Source organism: Calliopsis andreniformis, chromosome 4, assembly GCF_051401765.1.
Source record: "Calliopsis andreniformis isolate RMS-2024a chromosome 4, iyCalAndr_principal, whole genome shotgun sequence".
Taxonomy (NCBI): domain Eukaryota; kingdom Metazoa; phylum Arthropoda; class Insecta; order Hymenoptera; family Andrenidae; genus Calliopsis; species Calliopsis andreniformis.
The window spans coordinates 9488947-9515375 of NC_135065.1; the positions used below are offsets into that span (position 1 = coordinate 9488947).

Below are 26429 nucleotides of genomic sequence, written 5' to 3' on the forward strand. Positions count from 1 at the left end.
ACCAGAGTTTGATCCTGAAACTGAAACAGCATGGCTGCTTGTTTGTTGTTTCTGATCGCGTTTCCCCTCTGCTTCGATTCGGCTTGATTACTGACTGTATTGGGAGGTTAAGAAAATTGTATGCTTGAGAATATTGCTTTTGGTGGTGCTAGATTTCTTTTTCTGAGGGCTGTTGAAAGTTTTTTGCGTTTAATTGGTGAAAATGAGAGGATCGTAGATGATAGGTGGCGCTGGTGGCGTTGTTGCTTTCGGAACTTTGAACCGTGCATTCTGCATTCTGCATTCTTGTTATTCGAGTAGGTGCGTCGAATGGCGTTGGATGGAGGTTGCTGGGTTGTTGTAGGAATTCTTGGTGTGAAATAACAGTGCTTTGTTAACTGTGTGTGGTGATTGCAAGTGGCTACAGGTAACTAATCATATATGTATGTATAGTATATAAGTACACATGTGTAGGAATTGTTATTATATAGGATAACCGAGTTTTTACGCGTTTTGTCGTGCATATGCGTTATTTATAGGCTTGATATGAATTTGTAAAGAGTAGTTTAGCAATTATTAATGCGTTCATTGCCCTGTAGTTTGTTTACGCTTTTCATAATCTCTCACTTGTGTAAATGAATATTTTATAACCTAACATTTTGTGTTTTATTTACATTTGTTGAAAATTCGATGGATATTATAGTTTTTTCGTTATGAGCGTTTTAAAAAATTATTGGAAATAGAAAGTATAGGTACTAAATGGAATCAGATTTGTAATTTGTAATTTTTAATACAAATTTTTTATGCAAGTGTAATAGATAGTACATATAAGTTTCTTTTTATCATTCAATGTTATTAATTAACTAATACTAATATTACTTTCTTTTCCAATATGATATATGGATATGAGATTTGAAGTTATAATTTTTTTTATTTAATTTTAATGATTTTCTATCATATAGTATAACTATAACATTGAGTATTGCAAAATAAAATATGGATATGATACTGAGTATTGCAAAATAAAAATGGATATGGCACTGAGTATTGCAAAATAGAATATGGATATAGTACATACTGAGTATTGCAAAATAAAAATGGATATGGCACTGAGTATTGCAAAATAGAACATGGATATAGTACTGAGTATTGCAAAATAGAATATGGATATGTCACTAAGTATTGCTATTACAAATATGGATATGATATTGACTATTACAAAAAAATATGGATATGGTATTGAGTATTGCAAGAAAATATGGATATATTTTAAAGTATTGTAAACTGAAGTATGGATATGAAAGTTAGAATTACAGTGGCAGTTTTAGTTTATTTAATTTATAAATTTTATAATGTTTGTAGTGAATAATTTTTTCTTTGTACAATATAAATATATTAATTATTGCAAAGTAAATATATAGTACAAGGTATTGCTTAAAAAATATGGATATTCTGCAAGGTATTGCTTAATAAAATATGGGTATGCTTCTAAGAGTATTGCTAATAAAAATATGGATATTATATTGAGTATTGCTAAATAAAATATGGATATGTTACTGAGTATTGCTTAAACAAAATATGGATATGATAATGAATATTGCTAATAAAAATATGGATATGGTACTGAATATTGCTAATAAAAATATGGATATGTTACTGGGTATTGCTAATAAAAATATGGATATGATATTGAGTATTGCTAAATAAAATATGGATATGTTACTAAGTATTGCTTAAAAAATATGGATATGCTACTGAGTATTGCTAAATATAAATATGGATATGCTTCTGAGAGTATTGCTAATAAAAATATGGATATTTTACATAGTATTGCGATTTCTCATTTACATATATTAATTTAAATAGTTCTTACCAGCTAAATACTTAATTATTAGACAGAAACCGTACTTCTTCAATTTTTAATTATAAACTGCTACAACCATTCGTCAATAAAATTTGTATGTTAGATAAATCGTGAATCTCGAAATATTATTTATTTATTAAGGGCAGCAAATGTATTAAACACATAACAAAACGTTGATCCAATAATTTTTCATAGATAAAAATGAAGTAAAATGTAGTTACAGTCATTAATAGTTACTTTTGATGACTTTTTCAGATGCATCGGCCAGCGTTCAAGAAATTGGATTTAATGATCACATAAAATCCATTGGTATGAATAAAATTACGTTCGAATTCAAAATATAAGTTATTAATCTATCTACAATACTGCATTAAAAAGAAAGTAAAATATTTGAAATATTAAAAAATAGAAATACGAATTTTTACGCGTGATTCAAATATTATTAGCTGCAAACTGAAATTATTTCAACATTTCCTTACAAGAAAGTGAACATTGAACGTATGAATCCAGGCTATGAAACCAGCTGCGTCGTTCAGAACCTAAGGAAACTACCTGGAAAGGGTCCTTGATTTTCCGCTCAGGTCAGAAGGCTCAACGACATCCCCGACTCTATTCAATACCCAACCTGAACGGTTTTATATTTCTATTGGTAAGAGTTCTGTTGAGGGGTTGTTCCCATGCCTTTCAACTAAAGAAGGCCCTCGGCCTTCGAATTACTCGACTACGAATATAAAACTTGTTCTGTGTTAGAGGTCGGTCGTTCGCTGCAATTAGTCAACGCTTGAGGTAGTGTTCGGTTGTGCCATTTTTGTATAAATAATATATTTTGCATGGCACATAAACTACATTTCTGGTTTTATCATACATATAATTTTTAAATTGTATTTCTATACATTGTCTTTAATACAGCGCAAGTGTTTTTACGTATCGCCCTTTTTAAATCATTCTTAAGAAGAAGAATTCTTTCTATTTTAAAATCGCTGTTTTTTAATGAACCAATTCAATTATGTTCAGTGGTCTATGACTGTGCTTGACATCACGGAAATGAAGGGGCACGCATCCAGTCATTTGCATCGAGACGAAAAACACAAGTCTTCACGCTCGGAAGATGGTGCTCTACGTTCAAGAACAGAAGAAGAGAGGCAAAGACGTAGACGTGAGTGGTTGATTCAGCAAGAACAAGAACGGAGGCACGAGAAATTGAAGAAGAAAATGATATTAGAGTATGAAATACGACGTGCACGTGAAAAAGGTTTGCCTGTTCCCAAAAGAAGATACAGCCATAGTAGAAGCAAAAGCGAGTCTCCGCCAAGTCGACATAGAAGAGACCCTACGCCTTGTTCATCGAAAACTTCGATACTTTCTGAAAAGTAAGTAGAGTACATGTAAAAATTATTGCTCAATTTTTCAAGCATTTTACTTATATTTCAGATTAGAACCATCAAGCGGAAAAATGCTCTTATTTAAGGGACCTGAAGGCACGCAAATTAGCGTGACAGAGTTACGCAAAATCAAAGTAGATATCCATAGAAATATTCCTGGAAAGTCAGCTATTAATGAACTTCAGCGGGATATAGTCAATCCTGAAGATGTGGTGGTGAAAAGAAGAGCGGGTAACGTGTTGCTTTACGTTATATTTTGTAATAATTTTCAGTCATTTAATGACCACGAGCCATGAAAGAAAATGAACTCAACGCGGAAGATGATTATTGGATTCCACGTGAATCAAGATCGCCGAATTCAAGACTGTATGCTTTTTAATGTAAACGTATCAGCTCTATATTGTTCTTCATATTTTAGAGTATATTTAAAGTCTCTTTTATTATTTTTTTCCTTTTAATTCATAACTGAATTAGATCAGATAATTCAAAGTTTCACGTTAACAAGTACTACACTTGAAGAATGGCAACCTCAAGTTTCTACAACCATGAAGATGGATTTTATTATCATATTATATCTCCAGTAATATTCAAGAATTTATTCCCTTCACGAAGTTAATAGTATGTACTTGATTCATCCAGGATATAGCAAATTCGGAATACAACGTTGGATCGCTATATTGATCGCGTAATGTGCAATACGTAAGCACAATATTTTTTACTTAGAATGTTATAAGATTGCTTTGCTTCCTGCATTTTTCGCTTGGTGATTTACATATAGAATATTTTTTGCCTTTTTTTTTCTTGTCTTGAGTTTGCACAAAAATTATGCTTCTGGCACATTAACAAAGCAGACATCACATAGTTTAGTAAGACCTAACTTTTTGTCGAAGAATTTGTTTTAACGCTTTATACAATTACGTTTTGTGCATTCTCATTATCCACTGGTTTTGGGAATGGATGCATGTTTAAATGTGCACAGTTTTCAAATGCTTTATTTATTGGAAAATCAACTGGAAGAGTTTTGCTTCACTGAAGATGTTTTAATGTTGAAATTCTACGATGAAAAGAATAGAGTTAAATCATTAAATGGTAGAACTTCACAATGGAAGAGGGAAAGTCGAACTTTGACTTCGTCAGCGGAAGAGTTAAATTTTAAAATCAAATAAGGTTACTATCGACGTCGTTCCTATATGTTTTTTTAATATTTTATCGGATTCACTTAACTTCAAGCTATGTAATGGTACTGCTAGGAAATATCCGCTAAATGCGTAGAATAAAAAAAGGTACTTTTAAATGTCAAATAGCAGTGTTCGTGTATTTTATACAATTGGTAAACTTTTTTTTTAAATAATCATGGAAAAAAGCATATTAGAATTTTGAAATTCTAAATCAACTGCAAGATTTTATAATCATCCTGGAAGATACAAATCGTCTCGGAAGATTTTATTGTGAATTATGGATCTACCAAATACGAATTAAATTAATAATTAGATATGGAAAATTAATTTTCACTTCAAAAGTATTGTATCTAGCACTCAAGCAAGTTGTAAGCCTTTCATTACTTATTTAAAAAAATATTTATGTTTATAGCTCACGATTCCAAATTCTCGTATTAAATGAATTAATTTACGTTCGTACTCATCATTTAATTCTCAATAATTTTTTATAATCACTAACCAATGATTGATAAAACGAAATTACGTAAAAAAGTTGTATTCCTTTAATTCACTAAATAGTTTTATGAGTTGAGTTAGCTTATAAATTGATAGTAAAATGTCCTGGCTTACAACTGTTCAGAGCTAGTCAGTTTATATGAATAGCAACTTAACATCTTCAAGATCTATCAGCTGCTAGCATTGTTTAGTTGCTCTTGATTTATTTTTCTGATGATCCCATTTGCTAATAAATTCATGTAAATGTAGGAGAGGGATCTAAACCGATATTTGAAAGAGAAGAAATACAGCGAGCAGTTAGTAAAGTTGAAGAAGTCGAGGAACATCGTACAGTCATTTCTGTTAACAATGGAAATTTAGGTGTGTTTAGTATTAGAAAGCAATTATTTTGTCCATCTAAATAGAGTGCAACTTCTGTTTTGCAAGACCAGCATTTTTAATTTCTAGAAAACAAGTCGAAAACGTGTAAAAGACGTTCGATCTCCTTGAGTCCTACGAGAACTCAAAGCCGCAGCCCTCGACGCACATCGTCTCGTCATTCCAGGTTTGTGCCTGAGTTGGCTATGATAATTTGTAGCGAAACAAGGCTGTTAGAATTAGTATTAAGTGACTATGAAAAAAATAATATGGATATGATTATTGTTATGCAACTAACTTGTGAACGAACAACACAAATGTGTACACTGAAATAAGTTTGCAATTCAGAAAAAACCTGTTCGTTCATGAGTTAAGTTTTGCATACACTTATACTGAGTATTGCTGCTATATAATATTTATACGAAGAGTATGCGTATTCTGGTCATAATTTTATGATCAAATATATATGATATGATTTGTGATGCACAAATGTACTTGTACATAATAAAGGTGAGGTTCATTAAAAAATGAAAAGAATATTAGGTATATTATGTTGTGATGTGTATATCGAATGTTTTATAAATCTGAAATTTTGTTTTGTCATACACGTACTTGCGTTATGTTGAACGCAACTGTGCTTAGATTGCGATTTTTAGGCATGTTATATTTTGTGTTACTACAGTTTGTATTGTTCTAGCTTTTTTAACACCTCACAAGGACATGGAGAAGGGGCAAACAGACTGACAAAGGACACAGTTTGCACTACACCTGACTGTATGCACATGCTTGTTCATGCTTATACCAATGCTTGTGCTTTATTCCGTAATTTGATAATTTTAGTCATTTTTGTCAAGGACAATGCAAAGATTCGAGATATTATCTTAGAATTTACGCTTAAATGATTCAGTATTTGCATTAGATTATTTAACTAATATTTGAAAATAATGTGAGGAAGAATTAGCATCCTTAATGTTTTATTTTATATAAAATTGTAGTCTTTTTAATGTTTTTGCAAATAATAGAAGCACCAAGGTTTGATTTCTGTTGAATTCGTCATTGGTATAATTTATTCTAAGTATATTAGTTCAGGTAATGTGTTATCACAGTGATCAATAATAATAATAGATGGTAAGTAACTTTAATTGTTAAAATAAACTTAAGTGAAGATATGCAATAATCGTATTATTAATATAAGTTTTAGTACATGGTCATTATTAATTACTTTGCATAATCCTTGTTGGGACTTTTATTGTATTGCACAAGCTAAGCTGTCTGTGGATTCTTTTATAATGGCTTTTGTAGTATATTCCCCTAAGAATTACCTGCCTTGCTTTTTGCTTTTATATATTGCTTATCAAAAATTTGCACCTCCTATTGCTTAAAAATTTCGGAGGTAATATAAGTAAAAACAAAAAATTCAGATCATTGTTACGTTATGTACAATATAGAATTCCACAAACACCAATATCAACAAAGTTGATATGATATATAAGAAAATTAATATGGATATGGACAAAAATATGGATTTTACACGGAGTATTGCAATATAAATATAAGATAGATATAAGTTTAAATAAATTTTATGCGATAAATTTACTATTTTAATTTGTATAATTATGTAATTCTGATTGTTTGAAAAAAATGAATTTTAATACTAATTTACCCTCTTTTAGACACGAAGACCATAAACACGATGGTAGAGAAACCTACAGAAGCTCTAGGTAAAAAGTTACTGTGTATCCATGCATTGTTGCTTGTTTCTGTAATTTTGTTTTACCTAATTATTGCATAATCGATATAGGGATAGGGGTCGTAGTAGAGACAGGAGCAGAGAGCGTAAAGACAGTCACAAAGAGAAAGACAAACGACGCATTCAATCATATAACGTAGAAGAAGACAATTTTAGGGAAAGGAGAAGTCGTCGAGACAATTCACGTTCGAGGGAGAGAGATCAAAGAAAATGGGACAGAGGTTCTCACCACAGGTATATACAGTACATCAAATATCGTCACTATCATAAACTAAATTTCATCATAAACTCATGAACTTATGCACTATTCATTTATACAGAGATGAGCGATCTTACCGAGAACACAGAGGAAGATCCAGAGAGCGCTCTCGAGATAGAAGAACAGATAGATCAAGGGAACGAAGAATCCCTCCAACACATTATATTGAGCCTGTTCCAGTTCCTATTTATTATGGAGTAAGTAATTTGTTCATATAAAAAAATGACAGATTAATAGTAATGTAAATTTGATTTATTTCATTACGTAGAATTTCCCACCAAGACCAATTATGATTGACCCATTAGTCCCAATTCGTGGACAGGTTCCTCTTGGAAGCAGTCGACATCCATTTATGATGACACCCATGAGACCATTTCCACCACGATTTGGTCCCCCAGATATATACAGATTACGTCCACCTCCAAATCCTAGTAAGTTTGAAACATATGCACTTACAGTGGCTATAAGAAAGCATTGTACTGATTAACTGTATTTTACATAGGGTTTGGACCAATGTTTTAACGCAACGATCTGTGATGAAACTATGTTTCAAAAATTGATAGGAAGTTTTTATTGTATCTTAGATGAGTTTATTGCGTAATTGACATGCCAAATTTTAATCTATTTTATGATAAGAGTTATATCGCGTATCGCGATAGTACAACCTATTTTGGACACATTTTCTTAATGTATGAGATATGGAGCATTCCATAATTTTATGTGTAGGAACATCTTGCATAAATTGTATAAATATATATGTTCATATTTTAATAACGAATCAATACAGCATAAGCGAATTTATTTTTCGCTCATTTTATCTTTGCATCTGCTAACTCATACATGCTAGCCTACGTTTCTTGTTGATCTAATTTTAAATAAATATTGTGACTTCTTTAACACAGATATCTATTATATCAGTTTTTTATATGTTTTAAGTAGTGATTGTAGGGAATGATATTACTGTGCAACAGTCTTTGTTATTTAATAAATAATAATAGACCACGAAATATAAAGAATATTCTTCAAATACTTTATACACTCATAATTTCTACCATAATAAAACCTATTTCAATTTTATAACCTTGTGAGTAATTAATTTTCATGGAACTTAAATCCCCGCTAAATAAATCACCCCTCAAATAAATAAATTCCTCTTAAAACATTCCAACTGCCCATAAATATGAAAATGGTTAAAACAAAAAATTCGAAAAATTGAATCATAATTTACTTAATATTGCAGCAACTTAAATTAAAAAAATAAATTAGAAATTCAATAGTTTTCGATTTTTCACTCGAAAACCATTTTCATAATTACTATAGCAAATAAAAATCATGAGGTGGCGCTCCCTGGCCTGCCCAATGACAATAACAAAAATAATATTGAATATTAATATTTTGTTGCATTTTCCTCGTCGAAATATCTGTCACAGTATGTAAAAAACTTTGCAAGTAAACATCTATAAAGATTTACAATATACAGCAGTCGACAAGACACGATGGTGACCAGGTGTAAGCTAATTTTGTTTTCTCGCGAGTAGTCACGTTACACGTGCGACAAATTTCCCGCGTGATCGCGCGCCAAAGTGTCAGTCGACCATCGGCCACCGGGACGTGCGGTTTGCAGAGGCATGCGTCCTTTCTATCGCGGACCTGTTCAAAAGTTCAGTGCCAACAAATTGTGGGACCGTACGAAAACCATCAGCCTACTTAATTAACAAGTCAGGTACGAAAGACCACTGTTTATTCATACTAATTTTTACATTCAAACACACGCTTGACGATCCAACGTCAATCGTTTGAAGCACCTCAAACGTATGCTTCGTTTTCCTTAGTAACTTCCGGTTTGGTACCTTGACACGCCGATTTTGTACATTACGATTTCAATCATTCATTTATTCATGAAGATATATGGTGATTTTGAGTGAATTATATCGCGTCTACTGCGAGGAATTGTTTAAAACAGTAATTTTGTTAAGGTGTGTATTAGAAATAGTGGTTCATTGAAAATTTTGCAGTTGTTATAGTTGTGTATGTTTCGTCTGAAGCAACGCGACCGTTAGCCTTGAAATGCGACTATTATTTGACTGTTTACAGAAGTTGCATGGAATGAATTGTCAATACTTGGAAGTTATCAAGTTCTTGTAACTTGATTATCGTATATTGTGAGTATGAGAGGGTATCCTTTGATCGATAATAGATCGCGCGAAGTGTTTAACCTGTGTTTTACTCTGTTTTCGTTTATTTGCAATTTTATCGCGAACAGTTTTTCTGCTGCGTAGTACGTATCGATACCTGTAAGCGGTTGAACTGTTGATCAATATAGGTTGTCGAAGGCATCAGAACTGACCCGCATTATTTAACCGCTGCATTTAATTTTGTTCGTTACCAGTGTACGCACTGTGCATCTAGCAACCGATTGATTTACGTCGGTTTCAGTATTCGATAACTGTGAGGTGAGATTTGAAAAAAATAAAAATGATTACTCCCTTGGTTGAGTCTCTGTGATAGGGTTTTCAAACTTGAAATTAAGTACCACGCGAATTCGATTAGTGACAATCTCTCTTTTATTTACATTTCGAGCATATAATAAAATATCAAAGCAATCTTGAAACGTCTGCCAAGCAGGAAAGATACGCTGTGCGTATCAGGTTACACGCAGTGCACAAAGCAGTTTGATATAACTTCTGACGTTCCCATTCTGTTTTATCTACGAATCTTTATCGATGACATCGGTCACCTCGACAAGGAAACGATTTTTTCTGCACGTGTACGGTAGATGCGCGGACACGTGTTCGTCGACACGTTTTTCCCTTCTCTTTCTTCCTCCCTGTTCGCTCGTGATCTTTTTCGGTTCCAAGCATCGCTCGGAAGAAAAAAGAAGACGTTTTCGTGAGCGAATTACGAGGGAAACCGAGGGGATTCACGAGCCCAACCGACCATCGTGGCAAAATAGCGGCAGGGTTAGCGCTGCTACCAGTGTGACTATTAGATTCGAGTCCGCTGACAATAATATTTACATCCTCGCGACCGTTAGGACGTTGCTTGCCATTTTATGAGTTTCGTGTCGCGGATGCCCACGAGGGTGCAGTTGTTTCCTTCTCTTTAGTTCACTTCGACTGCTCGATGTGTTCGCCACACTTTCGATACGGTCAACAATGAGTCACGAAGTTATTGATGGTTGTGTGGACACATGTCGATTGGAATTTATATCAAATAGCCGATCGAACGATCTTGAGAGGTTACTCGAGGGATGTGATAATAGTGAGTATAAGTTTGTTGAAAGTTTATGGAGGTCTGGGTTAGGTGTTTTCTGGTGGAGTTTAGAAATTGAAATGTATGACTTTGAATATTTAAATTTAAAAATTTTTGAATATTTGAATTTTTGAATTTTTAAAAATTAAGATGTTTGATTTGAATTTTTGAAAATTTGAATATTTTAATGGAGAAAAATCACAGTGTTTGAACACTATCAGTTAATAGAAATTGTAGAGTAGTGTGTCTAAAGTTTTAGATATACTGAGAGATATGTCAGCGAATTGTATATCTGTATAAATATTTATAAATGTTATAGTTCTCTTAATACTTTATAATTTCAAAGCAGTGACGCGTAGATTTGTATAACTGATTGCGTCAATCAGTCTCGACTGATTTAAAAAATGTAAAAATGAGAAATTTTCCTCATAATTCACAATTTTTGCATCCAGTCTACTCTTCTATATATTACTACAGATCACAAAATCGATCGTATGTCAATCGACGCATTACGAATGCAAATATATGCTAACAGAAGGTGAGATAAGTATTCGATAAAAAAGAAACAGAATTTGATCGTTCATCTGTCACGAATTACATTCATGACAATATTATATTGGTCTCTGATTCTTCGATATTAATAATTTAAAGGAACAACAGTGGCGTTTAACAATGCAAACTTCTACGACTTGCTCCACGAAATGACCTTGCGTTGCTATTCATGATACGCTATGCATATACATCAAGATCGTACAATATTTCAATAAGGCATGCCCTTAAAATATTTATGGCTAGTGCTTTGTCATGTGATCGTTCATATAAACATTTATTGCGTTCTAACGCACATTGTTTAAGGAACTGCTTGAAGGCACACGATTCGAGGTTATAACAGAAGCTTCTGTCAGTTTCGTCAACTTCTTCTTTTCTGAAGCTTCTAAAGGATTTTCTAAATACATCAAAGTTAAACAGAAATCCAAGAACGTGAATTCCTCATTATAATTCCCAGCGAATCTACCCGAGTGAAGTCTACTTCATTCGTCCCTTATCTCTCAAATTGGTATAATCGGGAAATGTCTTATAATCTCGGCGATTTTCATGAAAATTTCATGCACTGCTTATTGTAGGCCATTAGAGGTTTTTATCATGGAACGACAGTATGTCACAGGGTTATATTAATACTATTGCGTCTCTTTTTTCCTCGTAGTCCGGTGGTGAAGATCGACTCGCTGCTCGTTCCCAAAAGCATGGAGAGCAACATGACGGAATTCGAGGAAAACGTGTCCTTCGACATCGACGACCCGGACTTCGCCCCTTCGAATTCCCGTGCCATTGCCCATAACGTCCTTCGCAACGTTCAATTCACTGACGCGGCACTCAGCGTCAACAAACGTGAGTACATTCACTTCTGATGTAATTTGCTTCGGGTCGCTGGAAAGGGATAACACGGTACACTGGTCTCACGCTATAAGCTCGTTACTGTAGCATCTTCCTGATACACAGTCATTTGGGATACACGGGAGCTGGATGACTAGGGTAAATGTATCTGATACTGGGCATTAGCTGTATCTTTAATAAATGAGGCTCAGTAATCTGGCCAGACTGCAGAAGTAAAGCTAGACGATTAGGGTGAATGTATTTGATACTGGACATTAGCGATATTTGTGATAAATGTAGTAATAATATTTATCGAAAAATCATAGAATCTTATTAATGTGTATCGTGTTGGACTTCAGCGTGCTCGTTGCTCAACATTTTTTTCAAAATCTTTTGAATGTCATATGTGTCTGATATCAGCATTCAATGGTATTGCTTAAAATAATAATCAGAGACATAGTAGTAGCGTACTTTGGACATTCGTTTCCATCATGTCCTTTCCAAAAGCTCGGCCCTACTCGAATATATCGCTGGTTGTGCAAAATTCGGGGAAACTTTTGAATGGGAAATTAAGCCACCTACTTAGTTTTACGATCACTGTGCACGCTAATTTTAGACCTGTTTTGGAAATCAACAATTCTAAACAGATGACGCAATGATAGTAGACACAATAGACTCGTGGTAACTTATGTGTCAGCAGTGGATTTTTTCGTGGTGCTGCGAATATTTTCGTTAGTTCTTCTCCACTGACTTCGTGGAACTAAACAAGGGATGTTGAAATTGTATAAATTAATGGGTGAATCGTTTGCCTTTGGCGTGGGTGGTTTTAACGTTTGGAAAATTGAAATCAGCGATATCGTTAAATTATTTCAATTTTTGTGCAAGGTTTCTGTAAACAATCCTCTTGCTTTTAAAAATGTTTTAACCTTTTCAGGTATAAATGCGCATATTCACACGGATGATTTTTTAAAATTTAAATATTGGCGAAAAAATATGTATTTCAGTGATTGAGTATTCGTTACAAAATTATTGACTTGGAAATGAGAGATTTTATATTAATTAAGTACACAGTCCTTTCCCTTTAGTATTTTCTAAAGATTCTTAATTTTAGATTTGTCTGATAGGTACAGTTACTCTTCAGTTCCACTATGAATCACTTTTTCCTAACTCTAATAAATTCATCCCTGAAGAGGTTAAAAGGCATATCATTGGTTCATAGATTTATATTCGAAGAAGTCGTTATCTGTTATTCGAATCAGTACAATTGCACTTTGTACGAGGAGGACGGAAATTGATTATGAATAATAGATGAAGGAAATATTGAGTTCACCAGATTGTCCATGACGAAACTGTATGATCGTCTTTGTTCGCTAAAATACATTGCACAAAAATATAAAAGTGAAACATAAATATATGTGTATATCCTCACTGTTATTTATTTTTCAACTTTTAGTGCAGATTAAATCCTTATCTTATTGCTAGCAGCTAAGTGGTGCTATATCACATTTATCAAACACCTAAGTTAGATTCTAAGATTAGTGATAGTAACAGACGTCAATGCATAGATAAAGTTGAGAGTAGAGTTTTAAAATGTTATCAAAGAAAGAATTCCATCGATCTCATTAGTAAATAAGCATTGCAGTGACAGCACTTATAAATATCTAATATCTAGAAATTTTTACAAACTCTGGAGAATTCTAATTTAAGAAGTACAAAGTCAATTCACTCCACGTTGCAATAAAAAATAAACACAATCAGTTTTAATTATAGAACAATTCTAAAAAATAAAAATGATTCATTGCAAATGCATCATAAATCAAAATAACTAAATCCCTAATAATTGTCCATAATCTCGTGGAAAAACCTGGCACTCCAAATGATCAAAAATCTCGTTCCATCGAGTACCCACATATTATCTCTCAAACTTAAAGATCAAAAAACAGCGTGACGATCGTTCCATCACACGCGCCATCGATCCAATCTGATCCAGCCTGATCCGATCGATCCTTATGCGTTTCTAATCGCTCTTAAAATTCGCACATCGAAACTTTCGAATCGCGGACGAGTCAGGTTTCCATTCGCGCGTGGGTGTTCCAGTCGAGCCACTGTATCTGCAGCGAAAGAGTCAGGCACAATGCACACTCGGCCGATTCCGCGTGGCCACGTGGAACGCGTGTGTGCAACGCACTGTCTCTTATCTCGGCTCTATTATTATATTAGAAACATGCACGGGCCGCGAGACGGGAACCCGATCTACAGACAAAATTGGATCCACGTGGATATCAGCTTTCTTCCTGAGAAGTCAGCCTCGAGTCGTTGGTGTTCCATTCCCCACGACCGATCGTACACGGCCACTTCAGCGTCTCTCTTGTACGCTAATCGCTTTAGATACCTTAGTGATAGGCCCCTTTGTTCGACCACCAGTGCAGCTCTTGTTACATCGCGCGTGGAGGCGGTGACTGTGAACTCTTGCACGCTGTGACACTCAGTTTTGAAGGTTTTAGTCATTTGGTTGGATATATATGTCCCACTGACTTTCTAGCTGTTATCGTGTGTACCTAAAATGACGTTGGAAGCTTAGTTAATTGTAGAATTTGTGTAGAGTTTCGTGAGAATTAGGTGCTTTCTGTTGGAGTTTTGAAACTGAGATAAAATGTATGATTTTGAATATTTGAATATTTGAATATTTGAATATTTGAAAATTTGAAAATTTGAATATTTGAATATTTGAAAATTTGAAAATTTGAATATTTGAATATTTGAAAATTTATATATAAATTGTAGAGTAATTATAATAATTGAAAAAGATCAGTAAGTGATTCCTTGGTTTTTTATATTTATCCTTAACTTGTTTTACATTTAAAATATGAATATTTTTATTTTACGTAGTTAACTGATATGGCGAATGAGTGGTTAGATTTTAACGTTTAAGCTACTGATATACATTTCCTGAGAATACAATCGTTTAAATTTACCTTGTGAATTATGGTAAATTGACTTAAGTTCAAGTTGGAGACTATGTATAGATCAAATATAAATATTTATAATGTGTAAAAGACAAGTAATGCTTGCAAGTCAGGAGTTTTGTAACTTGTAACGTAAATGATAAGCTGTATCGACTAGTGTACGTCTATTATTGGAGGTCATTTTACATACTTGTTACATAATAAAAGTAGGAGAACGTTTCATATTTTTGTGTTTTATATTTTTCAGTTTTATTTAGTAAAATGATCAGTAGCTGTCATTAATCGCTGTTAATAATTTGAATATTCGCGGGTTATTTCTCTTTATTGTTATTATTTTTATCTTCCATCCGTATAACAGTGTTCTTCATTATCAGCAATTCTGGTTTCGCAGAACTCGACTAGATGGGAGTAAAATGAGATTTAAAGAAGTAATGAGGAAATTGAAATACGTTTATTATAAAATAGTAGTCAGTACAATAGTTTTCCTAGATTCATAGTCCATCATTTTTTTAGCTGCAATAAAGTTTGTGAAAGAAAGTTCAAAATGAAAATTTCGATAAAATTCTCTACAAGAATTTCTCTACAATAAAATTTCCTATTATTATTCACATATTTTTAACAATGCATGATTCCTACATAATTAATATACGAAATAATTACTTTTGGTATTTAATATTAGAATCTCCTATCTGAAATTATATTGTTTGTTATTTATGACACAGATTTCAGACAATAGAAACATGCAACTTTATAATTCGCAATGATACTCTGCATGGAATACTTTCAAGTATTATGAAACGTATTGCGAGTGCATTTTGTGAAATCGAAAGCAGAGTATCATTGTTAAAGTAGTAATAATTGCGTTCTATTAAACTTTTGGTGAATCATCTGAGATTAATGTTGAAATGAGAAAATAGAAAGTCGAGTAATCTATTCTAAGGAATTATAAGGATAGTCATTTAGGAACTATTCTGAAATTTTTTAAAAATTTTCTATTTAGTGCTCACCAGTATTATCTACAGTTTTAAGTGTCTCAAAATTTTTGTTTTCAAAATTTACTGATAAATAATTTGCGACAATATAGTAAGGATCTCTCTAAAAATTCTTTAGAAACAATTCTAATCGAAAGAACATTCGCTAATAGTGCTAAATAGAATCAATACTCTGGATACCATAAATATTTTGATTAAAGGCTATATCTAAAATAATCTGTTTGTAATTCAACTTCCATAAAAATTGCCTCTGTTGCATCATTAAGTTCACTATCGATCGAACGTCCTCAACAGTTCTTATTTCACTTTGTCGACGGTTCACCGCGCTTTTGAAACTTTCCGCGGGAAAAGGTCATCGAGTGTATCAGACCCCCTGCATGTGAGAAGTCGATCTTTGAACCCGCTGCAAGCTCACGCCACAATGCGCGTGGTTAACGATAGTGATACCAATTTCTCAATGATGCCAGTAATTCGCAACAACTGGCTATCTACAGCGACAAAGTGCAACAAAACTTCATTCGTTTTGTTCGCGACAGTCGCTCGGCGTTTTTGGCGCAGATATATAAATCTACATTTTAACCTTTTAATACACACCCATGTAACATGCGTGTACACGGTTAATTACGCTTGCTTTTGACAGTCACGTGCATTGTTGATCAACTGCAAAAGCTACGCTAAAAATAAAGAAAGTATTCTCAGGTCATAAGTAGATTAAAGAGGAAGTTAAACGTTTTCCAGAGATTGAGATTTTTAAATATTCAGACTTTCGAATTTCTTTTCAAATTTTTAAATAATTAAGTATTCGAATATTCATCAAATATTCAAATATTCAAATATTCATCAAATATTCATCAAATATTCAAATATTCAAATATTCAAATTTTCAAATATTCAAATATTTAAATTTTCAAATATTCAAATATTCAAATTTTCAAATTTCTAAATTCTCAAATTTTCAAATATACAAATTTTTCAAATTCTTAAGGAAAAGCGTAGTAATAACTGAACGTTTAATATTCCATTATTGTTTTTACTGTCTCGTTTCTTCGTACCAAGGTTGGTATACCTTACAGTCCTATCGTTACTTATTTGTCTAGTTCCTTATTGTTCTCGTTTTATTTCTCACAAGCGGTAATACTTACATTTTGATTAAGGAAGTCGAGCTGCGCGGAATCGTTGTCGACCTTTAAACGACCGGTTGCATTTGCACAGTTCTTTCCATGGCATCAAAGTCTGGCGAGATATGAGAGGGGAGTTTTGTAAGAGCTTTTAGTTTCTTTTAACGAGGTTTTATCTGCAGACACTTGTCTTCGCTGCTCATTGTCAGCCTTCGTTGATTTGTTGTCAAGAAAGCAGGGACTGTCGCCCACCAATCGGAGACGCTCGTTAAAAGTTTGAGATTTTAAAAGCGACTAAATAATATTATAACTCATATAGTAGTCGATAAGAATTTCTGTTCTTTTATCGACGATACGCGTTACGTAAAGAAATAAGACGTAATTACTACCTACATGCCTTAATTCAGTAATTATTTTAATGGGAATAATTTTGAAGTAAAGGCGGAATATAAATTGCTGAGAAATGTTCTGTAGATTAATTTTTAATTATTATACAGGAAAGGAGTTAGCATAAAATATTAGGTACCTTTTTAGTTTTTTTTTTTAAATCGTTTTCATTTGGGTTTTCTTTTTTTAATTAAGTCTTTTTATATGTGATAAATATCACATTTTTGCTCATTACAGTTTCTAAATATTGTTCATGAATCTCTGTATTCATCGATACGCTCTTACTTTTTGCACTATTAAATTCTGCCCACGTTAATTACGGTCTGCCACGGTTGTCTAGGAGGAAATGTCTTTTTCTCGATTTCCTTTTTCAATGTTAACAATTCAATGCGTCGTTACGAAGAACGACAGCGAGCTTTTACCCTGAAATTTAAAGTATCACGACCGTATATCGTGTTCTGTTAATGATTACCCTTTTTCTCTTTTGACGTCCGTAATGTTTTATTCACGAGCACCAATGACGTAAGATAAAGTTAACTGTGAACTATAATCAGCTGTTTCATTAATTACTATTTATACAATGTCTGTTTTGAATGGTAATCTAATGTTGATCTAGTATAGCTTTGTTTGACGTTTCCTTCTTCAGTTGATTTATTACGAAAGGATATACATATTTTCGATTATTTACTATCTTTGACAACTCGTTATTATCGCTGTTATTTGTCAGTCGAATGGGAATAACAATAACATATTATTTGTTATAGTAGGTCAGTGTATTGTTGTAAAAGTATATATTTAGAACAACAAACATATAGCAGCGACATGAATAGTAATTTGCTTTTTAAGTATGTTTAAAGTTGAACATGTTCCTGGAAAGGCTGGCAATATGCATTAAACTTGCTTAAGAAAGATATTGATTTAAATACATAATAGAAATATATTATACAATTTATTTTTGCAAAACAAGATTAGTAACAACATGTACAAATCAGTAACAAAGAACACAGAATTCAGAAAGAGTGTAAAAATTGAAGTATCGAAGTTTATCGAAGTACTGAAAAATGAAATCGAGAAATTAAAAAATTGAAAAAATAGAAAAAATAGCGCTCACGTAAATTCAATTTTCCAGTTTAAATGAATAAACTTGACATTAATAATCCAGTAACCCTAGCAAACTGTGGATCTATAATCAGTCGCTGGTCTCGCGAATTTGTTAATTTCCACTAACTGACGCACAGCTAATTAACGCGGCAGCTTTTCCCTCACGTCATACAGTACAAACCATATTGTATATCGAGCATATTTTCATTTGGCTCATATAATCCAGGTCTCACGGTGGGTCCCCTCTCTCTTTCTCATTGTCTATTAAATTGAAATTAGCACGCTCACGGGTACACACGGAATGGGCTATTTCCTTAAACGAAGGAAGTGAGCAAGTGCTTAACCTTCTCTCCATCAAGGGTCACAAACTGAATGGTGTGTGCTTCGCGAATGTAGCATGTACATTCACGTGATTGACACGTGCTGTTCCTTAAGTGATACGATTTACTATGTGGTTCTAGGTGGGAGATAGATAAGTCCTCGAACTTCGAACGCGTTTAAATGCTCTTCTGGTCAAGAATTTTGAACGTGCAGTCATGCTTTGCATAAAATTCCAGGGACGTGCTACTGTCGCGAATTTTTATTATTCTGGGAAGAACTTCTTGTTAAATTATTTTAGAGACCTTTTCGTGCTTTATTTTTTCTTTTTTTTAAATTAAAACTTGACTAAAATTATAGCTACAGATTATAAATTACGTACCTCCAAATATAAGAGATATTTTACTTTATAGTATTTCGAGAAATTGCAGTTAAATTTCTTAGATTTTCTGCAGAGTACTCTGAATTGGTATTTGTACAATCCTGGGAAATTCGTTCCTTGTTTCTTTTCTATAAAAAGCGAAAGGGAGAATAGATCTTCGCAGGTATTATTTAAAGCCTCTGGAAATGTAAATAAAGAACGATGAAAGCTACTGTAGAATTCCAGAAAACTTTTTCTTCTTACGTGAAATTTCCCTTTGTGTCGCGAACGACTCGCGTTTCGACTGAAAAAAGACACCATTGAATATATTCAGATATTTCTGTCGTATCACACTGTTCACACGAACTCTCTATCCCTCCTTGAAACCTAGTGCATTCTTATTTTTACTCTTCAATGAACACTGCGTAATACGAATTTTCAATTCATTGTTAAAAAAACGAGTATCCAACAGAGGAGTTGGTTATACTAAAAAAATATTTCTGGAACTTAAGAAAAAAATCCTAAAAATTCGTTTCGCTTCTTGAAACCAACCAAATGGTACTCCCTTAAAAATATGTTTTTTTTTCTGTATGTGTTTCCCCAACGAAGGCCACAAAACTACCCATAAAGGTATTATTAAATGTCTTATTTTTTTATTTCGTAGCTGTGAAATGACAGCCTGGACAAATAATGTTTGATAACAGTATGAAGTGGATCGTAAAGGAAGCACGCTTATTCTTATTGTTCTTTCTTGCTCTTCTCTGTTTAAAGTGGAACCTTCGTCTGCTTCCATGTACAGACTTTAATAACGCGCTAATAAATTAAACTTATATTTAGCCGTGAAAACGGCTGTCCTGGTTATAAATAGACACAAGACTTGGTTAAGCCTTAGTTTGCCAAACTAATTACGTTTTTACGACGAGCCCGCTTCGTCAGTTCGTGAACTGTTATTTTCAAGACTGAGAGCTTCCTTTTCTCATTACGCTACTCTTGCTTACTGTATCCACCCTCAAACATTTATTTTCCTTTCTTTCTCCAAGAAGTGTCTAGTGAACTTTTTGCAAACTGAAAATTCGTTACCTGTTGAATTTGGGAGTAGAGTCCTTTTTTAATAGATTCTGATAAGAATTGTATTTATTAATATATGTTAAACATATAATCAAAAATTAAAGGCAGTGTTACTATCAGGGCTAATGTTCTCTGATAGTTTAATATTCTTTTATTTTTGTATGGTGATCTCTTTAAGAATTTCAGAAGAGAAAGAAAAGCTTTAAAGTGAATTTTTTAAATAATGTTTTCAGTGTTTTAATTTTGTGTTTCTCCTTGCTCGTGAAAATTGCTTTTTATGAAGAAAGAAATTTGTAGTGACACTTGCTAATGCAGCTTTTTATTTTTATTACGCTTCGTCTTTAAATTGGGACTTAAAATGTTAATTACATACTGTGAGCCTGTAATTATGAGATAATATTTATAAAGTTTTTCTTTGTAGAGAATTTGTAATTGAAATTATATGCTCAATAGTAATGGTTATTGTAGATGTGTTCAACAGTGCAGGAAATGGTAAACAATTCTTAGAAAAAGTTGCACGATAGAAAGGGAGATGCGCCACAGCGATAACGAGGATGATGTTTCCAAAATATATTCTGTCAGGTCATTGAACACGTAAAATAATTGTAAACGTCCATTGAATTTTGGTTCCATTTAAAAGATACATTCAAGTGTCTCCTTTATCACCATACGATAACCTTCTGCACTACGAAACTTACGTTAGACAGATCTTCTTCGGTTCTAGTAGTGCCAGAGATACAGAGTATCAAATCAAAATCATCAACGATGACTGAAAGTCTAGTTATTATTTAATTTCGGTAATAGAGGGGACATGTAGGCATCTCTGTGCATAAAACAAAATAAAAAAATACGAGACAAAATATAATAATCCAATCTAATTCGAAGTTTCTTGAATGAGTTACCACCACGATCTTCAAGATCACTTCCGAAGTTACACAAAGGTCACGACATTAGGTTATTGAACTCGTCTGCACACTAACTGTAACTGTAGCCTTTCGAACGGTGCGACTTCCTATTATTCATTTTGCCATAACTTCAGATGCAGAACAGAGGTGTTCAAATAGCTGAAGAACACTGACAATAGTATTAAAAAAAAAAATAGACGAGTTCAAGTCCATTTACTGAAAACTAGATAACAATACAGTTGCAATCAGCTTGAGCCAGAATTCACTCTGTTCTCAATCATCAAGATATTCATAAAATGGTTAATTATTGAAACATCAATTAAACGTTCATTCAAGACTAGACTGTTACAATTGACGCAAGGCAATCTGAGCTTCCAAGAAACAAGATCATCTTTGCGTCACCGCCACTCGTCTGTTCAAATTCAAAACACCGTCCGCTGTTTTGCGACCTTTGCCCAAATACACGGGACTCTGCAATATTGCTCCTCGAATAGTTCCCAGCAGCTGAAAAAAACTACGCAACAGTTCCTCGACGTGTCATCTGCGTAAGCAGAGGTTCGCGATAAAACGAAAAATAGATTTGTTTACCTCGAGCTCCAGCGGCCGAGTTTCGCGGAGGTTCTTGCTCGAACAGTTGGTCTACGTTGGTTAGCACCGTTAACAGAGTGGCTGGCTAGGAAAATAGACGGTTTCAGTATCCTCTTCCCAGCTGACGTTAAGAAAATAAAACAGGAAGGCCGAGGGAAAATGATCTGCTGCAAACACTCTGACTGTCCATTATCTTGTAATATATGGAGTATATACTTGTTTTACGAAGTTTGAAATGGGAAACATCGCTTCTTGTACTGCTGGGTTGATGGCTCACTTGGAATATTTTATCTTACTGAACTCTTAGGTGGTAGGATTGAACACTTAACTTAGGATTTGTAGTAATACGAATTTTAATATTTGATATGCAAGATATTTATGGATGAAATAGGGAGATGCGTGTTGATAGTCACGCCTTTTGTATCGACTTATCTTTTACTTTTTTGAGAATTCAAGAATCTGTGCATTTGAAATTGAAGAGATGAAGAGATGAAGAGATGAAGAGATGAAGAGATGAAGAGATGAAGAGATGAAGAGATGAAGAATTCCAGAGCCCAATTCCCCAACCCAAATTTCACACATTGTCCAAGACTATAAACTGGCCATTACCTTGAGGAGCCCTCCTCATAAGAACACACATTTCATATCACTAAATTTATCATCAAGAATATTCTGCCTCCACCTACAGTTTTCTAACCACGACGTTACCCTTTGTACCGAAGAGAGGCATATTATACTTGAAAATCGCATTCAAACCAGCACTACCTAATATATCTACATTTCTCGGAATCATTGGTAAATGACGTCATTACTTTTGTATAGCGAGTTCATCTTTTTGAGTGGAGTGGACTCAAGAGTGGACTCAAGAGTGGACTCGAACGTTCCACAAGGCAAGTAAATTTCAGTTTTAATCGATTCTGCGAAATTGATGTCTCAGATGTGTTGGATTTCTTGGCGAGAATTGTTAGGCCAAGATACTGTTCGTTCTGAAAGAAAATCGTGGATACAAAGGGGACGTATGATTAACTGTAAACATACTCGTGTAAAGCATTAAGAATTATGTTCCTTTGAGATTGGCAGATAGCGCGAAATTCTTTACGATGTTCTGTAAGGAATGGTTATGAATTATATCGAGCACGTTTCGCGACGTCTTCCTTATAGTCCAGGGTTGGGTTCTTGGCATACAAAGAGGTCTAATCAGTCTCGAAAGTAAAATTTACTTTGGATAATAGCTGTGCCTGTCCTTTACCTTCGTAAATGATTAATGGCTACGTGCAGTTAATATTATGTGGATTATTATTTAAATCAGAATGGAAACTGTTTGTTAATTATGGAATAACACACTTGGTCTTGCATGTTCGCAGCAAAATTTTAATTGTGCTGCTTTCAAGTGAACTAAGTAATTGTTTTCTAACTTTCCAAGGTATTCCAAGTCAAAAAATCAATTTTCTACACATTAGAATTACCATAAAAATTATTTAACATTCCCACGATATTGCGTGCACCATTGCTTTTACTGTAGGGTATCTAGCTCGTTATGGATTTAGCAATGTCAGCAGCAATATCGATCGATCATTGATCCGAAAAAGAACGTAAATAGTGCGTGGGAAACTGCACTGTTAATTGCATCATGTAATGAAGCGAGATATTGAAGACAGTATTTTTGTATTATTTATAATGAAGTATTTCCAGATCGAGTTCAATAAAATTGCTGGAGGACGAAGATTTATTGGCAAGAAGTTAATTAAATGAACGAGCTGAAGGAGAATAAATGCAAGTATGATGAAAAGAAATTAATAGACAAACAATTGAATTATGAAAGGATATTGTGATCTATGAAAATATATTAATTTATTACAAATACTAAAGCAAGACATGAAACAGGAAGAAATAGTGATTCAATTATTTATGATTTATAAAGTTTGTATTCCTTGTTATCAATCAGGATTCAGCAACCAGTGAATGTACTTCATCTCATGTGCAGCATTTCTCCAATTAGCATTTTATGTACTGGAATTAAAAATTCGAAACATTGTAGGCATTCGTGCATCTTGTTCTCGTTACAGTGGATAGATTCAGATACAATGGATAAATTTTTAGTACGATTTCATTTTCGGTTAGCTTCCTTTTTCCTTTCTTTTCGCCTCTCTGCGTCGCAGTATGCTCCTTCGACCTGCCATCAATTTATCTTCTCGCCTCCTAATCGGTCAATTTTTGCGCGTTAATTAATGTAATTGTAGATACGCGAGTCGCGTACTGGTTTCATGCAGTTTCGTCCCGATAGCGTTGTAAGAAATATTCCGATGGTCTCGGCCAACCAGAGAACGATAAAATATGGCCTCACATGACTGTGGTTCACGCAACTGTTATAATTTCTTTTTTCGTTTTGTGACGCGACGATCCAGACAATGTAAGCACGCTGTGATATAACACTGAAAAGAAATTCGGTTCAACGTCTTGTGTAGACGTAATACCATCACAAGCACGATCATTTTGAAACCAGTGTAATAGATTGAAGAATTCAAGATACCAAAAATACGAGATATCGAAAATTGAAGGACTGGAGACATAAAAAATTCAAAAAATCAAGAATAGAAGAATCGCAAAATTCAGAAGAGAAAGAGTTAAATACTTAAAGAATTGAAGAATTCAAGACACGAAGAGCACAGAAGTTGGAGAATTCAGAAATAGAAAAATCGAAAATGTATGAATTCATATATTCATTAGACGAACGAACTCCAAATATCTTTGGTTCATTATCACTGCTTCGTTATCACTAAACTACGACTCTGCAGCGAGGAAACTACTGTACATTCGAATCGTACATGGCACACAGTAGCCTACCGCGCTCGCGTTTTTGGTATCAATTAATTAGAAGAGCTTAAACGCTAATTGGCTCCGGTGTTCTCAAGCGATATTTCGATCTAATTGGCACGGTGGCGGGTGGAATTGATTTAATTAGAAATTGCGCGCACTTTCGTGGAAACCGTGAAAGGAGGGCGAAACCGTGATCGTACTCGTTTTCCATCGTGTCTTTGCCAACTGAATCATGATAGACTCGTTGAAGATGCTGCGAATTTCGTACACGTGTAGCATCTACGTGATCTCGACGTGCTCGCGAAATTATTATATACAAAATAATCGTGCGGTTCGCGTGATTCTTGAACAGTCTCAGCTCTTCCTTTTGACACAGATAGTTGGTGCCAACCGAGAGGCGACTCTGTCCTCCAGGAATCACGCTGAGTAAAGATACTATATCAGAATTTGTGATTGGAAAGGTTTCATTCCTGTGAGACTGGTACATTTATTTTGGTAAATTTTGTACATCGTGGCAAATATTTCGAGTAGAATTTTTGTTATATAGTAGTGTCACAAATGATCAATAGTTACACAGACAATTTTATAAAAGGTTTGGAAAATTAATGGACAGATGAGGAACTATTTCAGAAGCTAATAGAGTTATTTGATTTCTTATTTAGAAAGGGAAAAGAATATTTATTATTCAATTTCACTGAATGAATTTTAGAGATAGTGATTCAGTATTTGTGGTGCAAACCTCCAAATTTTATGAATAGTTAAATCAGAAATATAACTTCGTTTCCAAGAATAAAAGCTTCGCGAATTTGTTAGGTACACGAGCACATACCTGAAACTTTACACCTATTAGACCTCATAAACATCACTCCTATCATGGCTTGTCTATCAGTGGAAGATACGACGTACAATAAAATTTATGACATGAATTCGAAGCCAAGTGCACGTGCACTTAATAAATATTCAGTGATCTTTCTTAGAAACGGAGCCTATTCGCAAAAATGAAAAGAAATATTACTTCAGGAGACCAAATAATGATAAAAACTTATTTGGGAATCAGAAACGAGCTGTTTGATTTGAGTTTTAATTATCTAGAGAAAAATTAGGAAAGAGTAATTTTATTTTCCATGAATTTCCACCATGAATTATTACCGAGTGTTAAGAGTAATTTAATATAAGAAGAAGGCCATCAAAATTTGAGAAACGCTGCTTTAAAAAATTAAATCCTATCGATCCATCTCGCGACTCATTGCGTTGAAAGTTTGCAGTGAAATCACAGTTCCAATCACGGTGAACCATAATTTATTTGAAGCCTATAATCGGTCGTAACTTAACATCGCGTTAGTCGCGAAAGAAAGATCGATCGATTGAGTGATGCGACCACGGCACCACTCCAAGCAATTTATTTTAACATATACGGTAACATTTAGCGGGAGAAAGCCAATTCGCGATTTCCAATGCGTTTTCACGATCAGACGTCGAGGGTGAATCGAATGGTTTACTGTACGAACGCGGTGACCTGTTTTTGCGTCTCGTCGTTGCGCGTCTAATTATTGAAAACGGTTTCTCTGAATGAAGATTAAGCCCTTGTCGGAGTAAATGAACCATTTATGATTCATATTAGTATTGTTTCGCCTTTCAATAGCGTTTATTGGATGGTACAAACTTCTTCTGAATGGATGGTATAATAATCTCTTTAAATGGGTGATCCTGTATTAAAAGAAAATTAATAAGTTAAATAAAAGCTAAATAAAAAAGGAGGAGCCTTTTTAAATATATTTTATAATATAAAAAAATTAATTCTTGTGATATCTGTAGAGCTGAGGCATAAGTGATGAATCCATGTGTAAACGTACGATTTGCAAATGAAGATTTGCATAGAAAAATATTATTCTATCATTTTCGACTTATTTGCTCTCGT

General features: G+C 33.8%; 2 protein-coding genes and 1 long non-coding RNA gene across 6 annotated transcripts in view; 2 read left to right on the forward strand and 1 right to left on the reverse strand.

Annotated features, from left to right (window-relative positions):
- The first annotated feature begins 10 nt into the window (after positions 1-10).
- LOC143178349 (uncharacterized) lies at positions 11-8296 on the forward strand. 4 transcript variants are annotated; one of them, XR_013001767.1, is made up of 12 exons: positions 11-406; positions 2099-2152; positions 2354-2492; positions 2858-3213; positions 3275-3456; positions 5148-5258; positions 5346-5442; positions 6929-6976; positions 7057-7239; positions 7326-7461; positions 7570-7695; positions 7767-8296. XR_013001767.1 is itself a non-coding variant. In XM_076376937.1 (12 exons), exons 4-12 carry the CDS (start codon positions 2864-2866, stop codon positions 7784-7786), a joined length of 1236 nt encoding a protein of 411 aa, XP_076233052.1. In that variant the 5' UTR covers positions 11-406; positions 2099-2152; positions 2354-2492; positions 2858-2863; the 3' UTR covers positions 7787-8295. The 4 variants fall into 4 exon arrangements, 3 of the variants coding, with proteins under 3 accessions (XP_076233052.1, XP_076233050.1, XP_076233051.1); XM_076376937.1 differs by having other exon boundaries at positions 7587-7695; positions 7767-8295; XM_076376935.1 differs by having other exon boundaries at positions 7533-7695; positions 7767-8290.
- Positions 8297-8864: 568 nt separating this feature from the next.
- The window catches only part of Pino (protein pinocchio), a 66868-nt gene continuing 49303 nt past the window's right edge, over positions 8865-26429 (forward strand). Inside the window, exons 1-2 of the mRNA XM_076376874.1 lie at positions 8865-8987; positions 11721-11905. Of these exons, the coding sequence (XP_076232989.1) occupies positions 11761-11905 (145 nt within the window). The 5' untranslated portion in view covers positions 8865-8987; positions 11721-11760. The remainder of the gene's footprint in view (positions 8988-11720; positions 11906-26429) is intronic.
- Positions 18239-19644, reverse strand: LOC143178319 (uncharacterized). The gene is made up of 2 exons (XR_013001760.1): positions 19398-19644; positions 18239-19282 (listed from the first exon to the last, which is right to left on the reverse strand). It is a non-coding gene; the product is annotated as an uncharacterized LOC143178319 (long non-coding RNA).